This window comes from Gastrolobium bilobum, unplaced genomic scaffold, assembly GCF_033153095.1.
Source record: "Gastrolobium bilobum isolate Gb01-03AN ecotype WA unplaced genomic scaffold, APGP_CSIRO_Gbil_v1 utg97034, whole genome shotgun sequence".
Lineage (NCBI taxonomy): Eukaryota > Viridiplantae > Streptophyta > Magnoliopsida > Fabales > Fabaceae > Gastrolobium > Gastrolobium bilobum.
Genome location: NW_026895889.1, coordinates 11302 through 15617, shown reverse-complemented (window position 1 = coordinate 15617; position 4316 = coordinate 11302). Strand labels below are relative to the sequence as shown.

General features: G+C 35.5%; 1 protein-coding gene across 1 annotated transcript; it reads right to left on the bottom strand.

Moving 5' to 3' along the window:
- Positions 1-814: 814 nt before the first annotated feature.
- Positions 815-3117, bottom strand: LOC133296617 (protein RGF1 INDUCIBLE TRANSCRIPTION FACTOR 1-like). Its single transcript, XM_061495635.1, has 4 exons — positions 2825-3117; positions 2469-2666; positions 1811-2026; positions 815-1513 (listed from the first exon to the last, which is right to left on the bottom strand). The coding sequence occupies exons 1-4, from the start codon at positions 2825-2827 to the stop codon at positions 1289-1291; spliced, it is 642 nt and encodes a 213-aa protein (XP_061351619.1). The 5' UTR covers positions 2828-3117; the 3' UTR covers positions 815-1288.
- Positions 3118-4316: the final 1199 nt, after the last annotated feature.

Sequence of the window (4316 nt, the reverse complement as noted above, 5' to 3'; positions counted from 1 at the left end):
ATCTGACACTCTAAGAAACATTAACGAATTAAACAAGTCATTATAAATCCCAGAGTCTTGGACATTCTTCATCAGGAAACATTTCAAATTGCACCAAGCAACCCTTGACTCAGATTTGCGGGCCTTTCTCTCTCAAGGGGTGACAAGAACTTTTCCGGTTAGGAAACTTTACTCCAAATCCGTAACTGATTACAGGGAAGTTTTGCATGCCCATCTCTAACAGGGGAAGATCACATTTAGTCATTTAGATTGATTCCATCCCCACTATCCTTGATTAGACTCATCAATAACATGCTAAGCAGGGAAAGTTCCCAATCACTGACACCACCACTTCATTTTACCGCAAACCCACGAATGCTTTTGCCAATGGGTTGCTAATATCATCTGTGGCCACTAACTAAAAGATTCCAAACCAACCTTCCAATTTTTGAAAAACAGGAGAATCTTGCCCCATAATTGGGGGAACATCAACTTGATCAAAGGCAGCCATATGATCAAAGAATGGATGTGGGTCCCAGTTACCCCAACCCAATTACCACGTAAACGCCCATAAAAAAATCGTTCGTTTTTTTAAAGGCGGCTGACCTACTCTCTGTTTTCGAGAACCAAATGTCTCGCTTTCCTGCAATCCAATTGTAAATCTACACGTGGACATGATGTCGACCCAAACTTTGACCAACCCCACTTTAGCCGGCTCAAGCGGGTCTCAAAAGCTCTTGTCACCTCCATTACCAAAATCACAAGTAATATTCAGAAAATTCACTTTAAAAAATTAAAAATTATATAAAGAAAAAAAGTTGAATACGAAATAATTGTTGCACAGGGTTAAGATACAAGACTTAATAAAATCTATTATTAATTCACCATTCCATAATTAGGCAGTCCACTTGTAAAGAGTACATTGTCACTATTTACACCCTAACCCCAAAACTAAAGTAGAATTACTCTATAGATAAACCAAACATATATTGTTCCTCATCATCTTTAACTTTGTTTGAAAGGAACTTGCTTATTTTGCTACACCATTCTTTTTTTCTCAAACTATTTCACACGTCTTATTTTCTACTTTCTCAACCTTTACCACTTCTATTTTGATTTTTCCTATATACACAAACGCTATTAACCACTAGGGAACAGAGAAGGGAACAATCCCAGCACCGGCCTTTTTCAGTATAAAGCTCGGGTATTGGAACTGGTGAACGACATGGAGAAACTTGCATTTTTTTTTTTTTTTTTTTTGCAAATATATGTGAGGCCATTATAGCCATAACCTAAAACTAATAACTGTCTAGTACTCTATGACTAGCCCTCCCATTGGGGCACGGTGTGGTATTCCCTTTCTTCTCTTGGCTGTTCTGTAATTAACTGAAGTTGGGGGTGGTGTTGAAGGAGTGAAGCTCTGCAATTTGTTATTCTTCAGTCTGCCATGGCTGCTACTGCTGCTGTATGAATTCTCAGAGTCTGATGACATTGCCGCTGACTTCTTCTGAAAATTCCTTGAAGTTCCAACAATCTGCAATTCATAGTTGAATTGATTAATATTTAACTAAAAAAAATTCAAATGAAGAATCAAAGACTAAATTGAATTGAATACATACATAAAGATAAAGTGTACATGTTGAAATCCCAAAATTTCAAATATTGGGCACAGCAATGAATTAAAAAACCTACATTAGCATTCACGGGTATAAGAAAAGTCAACCCATCTTAAGTGCTAGCTTGAAAATAAGGAAAATTAAAAAAAATTAAAAAAATAAAAACCATTTTTATGAGAACTTTTCTTCTTGAAAATGCTTAGAAGGTTAAATACCTTGCACCCCAGAGAACAGAATCGGTAGGAATCAAGAAGGCTACGTTCACAGACTTCACAAGTGTTGGTGACTCCTTTCCCAGGCCTTGGCTGAGGCCTCTCATTCAAGAACACAACCCTTGCACTGTTGATAATGTAGGTTTGGACCCCTGTGATGTCCAACACCTTCTGAATCTCATTGACCCTAATCACATCATGGTATGAGGACCTCCTTATCTGTCAACAACAATCAAAATATTAAAAAGTACATTAGAAAGGGATGGTAATTTGTTGCATTGAAAAGCTAACACTTTCCATTGTGTGTGATTACTTATACTCCATCCCCTGAATTGTTAAACGCAGAAACTTGAAATTAACCAAAAAAAAAAAAAAACACTAAATGGGAATTTGTCATCAAACAAAGGGGATATGGAAATTAAAAGCAGAACCCAATTGATGAAAGTTCAAATCAAAGCAGAGGAGGGGGAAAGGGGGGACTTTTCAACCAAGCTTCAAGAAAAGAACTAATCAGGACCGCCACAAAAAGGAAAAAAAGTGATAGTTTTGACAACAATGAAAGGAAGACCCTGAAATATGTCACAGGCTATAAAAATACAAAATAAAATTTGTTGAAAGTTGAAAACTTTGATAAATTCATCGGCAGTGATAGTAAGCAAACCTGGATAGCACGGTGATCTTTGTGGTAAGCGAGACAGAGAGAGCATAGAGCACCATTCATACAATCCAAACAATACATATTACACTCGCTCTTGTGTGAATCAGCGTGCAACTTGCATTGAACGAAGAAGCTCTCTTTGAGCAGAGGCTTCAACCATGGCGGCCACCTACTATCCTCATCATCAGGACCTCCAGCACCCTATTCATAAAACAAAATTTTGAATCATAATCAAAAACGCAAATAAAAAATACTTTCCACAAAAACAAAAACAACAAGAAAAAACAGAGCACACACAGTTAGAGAAGGCTTAGTGAAACTAGTGTGAGAAAATGAAAAAAAGGGAGAGCTTGGATTACCATGATTCTCCTGTTTTTGGGCTTGATTTCTCGGACAGTGGTATCTTGGTTCTCGAACGCCAGTTTGTAGACACTGATTGGACACTGTTTGTGTCTTTAGGATTGGATGTGAAAAAGTCGGGTGAGTGTATTTTTGTGAAAATGAATTATAGAAGAGAAAGAAGAAAGAAGAAGAAGAAAAAAAATAAAAAAGGAACAAGTGGGTGTGTTTTGTGAAGAGTTTTGTCTTTAGAAGAGTGAGGCGGTGTGAGAATTGAATGGGTTCTTGTAGGACTTGGAGGCGGTAGATGGTGTTGTTTCTTAGAGAGAGAAAGAATATGAGTGAGAAGGGTCGTTCTTATCCGCACAAAGTCTACACGACCAAACCTAGCTCCGAACCCAAAGCCAACAGATGCCAATGTGTGTAAGGAACCCACCTTCCATCTTTCCTTTTCAATTCCTTTCATTTTCATATTCCCCTTGGCCTTATCAAATTTTATTTTTTCCTCCTCTAGTTTTTATCTAATTATTTAAAGGCTCTGTTGCCCCTCATTATTAGTGATTAACGCATTTTTTTTGGCTATTATTAAATTGGTCGTGGGTTTAGGGCACACCTGTTTAGCCCACCTGTTTAATAAACTAAATTGGCATATACTATTTCTTTTTAGGAAATTATTAATCTCATGTTACTTGAGATAATTTTTTCATGTGTCTGAGATAAATATGTGGGAGATAAATATGTGGGATCCACACTTTAAAACAAAAGAAAAAATAAAAATAAAAAGTTGACACAAAATTGGATGAGTATATAACATAAGATAGCTATCTCCAACGACGTGAGAAAAATATTTTCCTTCTTTTTATTATTCTAGTTTAATGGTTATGCTTTTTAATATGTGTACTTTGGGCTTCTCATAACCTTGACCTAATGCAACTTGAATTGGTTATTAACATTAAAATCTTTTCAATTTGCGATGTGTTGGCTTATCTATCTGGAGGTTTTGTTCATACAATAAATATACAACCTTTAGCCTTGGCTATCCCTTGTCAAATTCCATCACAATTCTTTGTTTTTTAGTATAAATTGTTGATAAATTAGTCAAGCCGCAACCAACGTAAACTCTCTTTGGGAAGAGAATGTTTTTCATGATCAAAATGCTCATTCGACCAACAACCAATGTAAGGAATTATATAAGTTTGAACCAACTCTATGGAATTATTATAGAGATTAATATTTTTCATATTGTAAGAGATAGTTTTATCTCTTACATATATATAAAAGTGTGTGGAGTTTATATTTTCTTTTTTTCTCTCTTTTTTTCTCACGGGTCCACATGAACCCTATATATTTTTATGTGTATGTAGAAGATAAAATTATATACTACAACATGAGAAATACTAATCTCATTATTATAATATGAAACTTAATGAATAAGGAAAAAAAAAAAACAAAGATGCATCTGGTTGGCCCTAATAATGATATGATGGATATTTTTTACTTTTAGAAACAAAC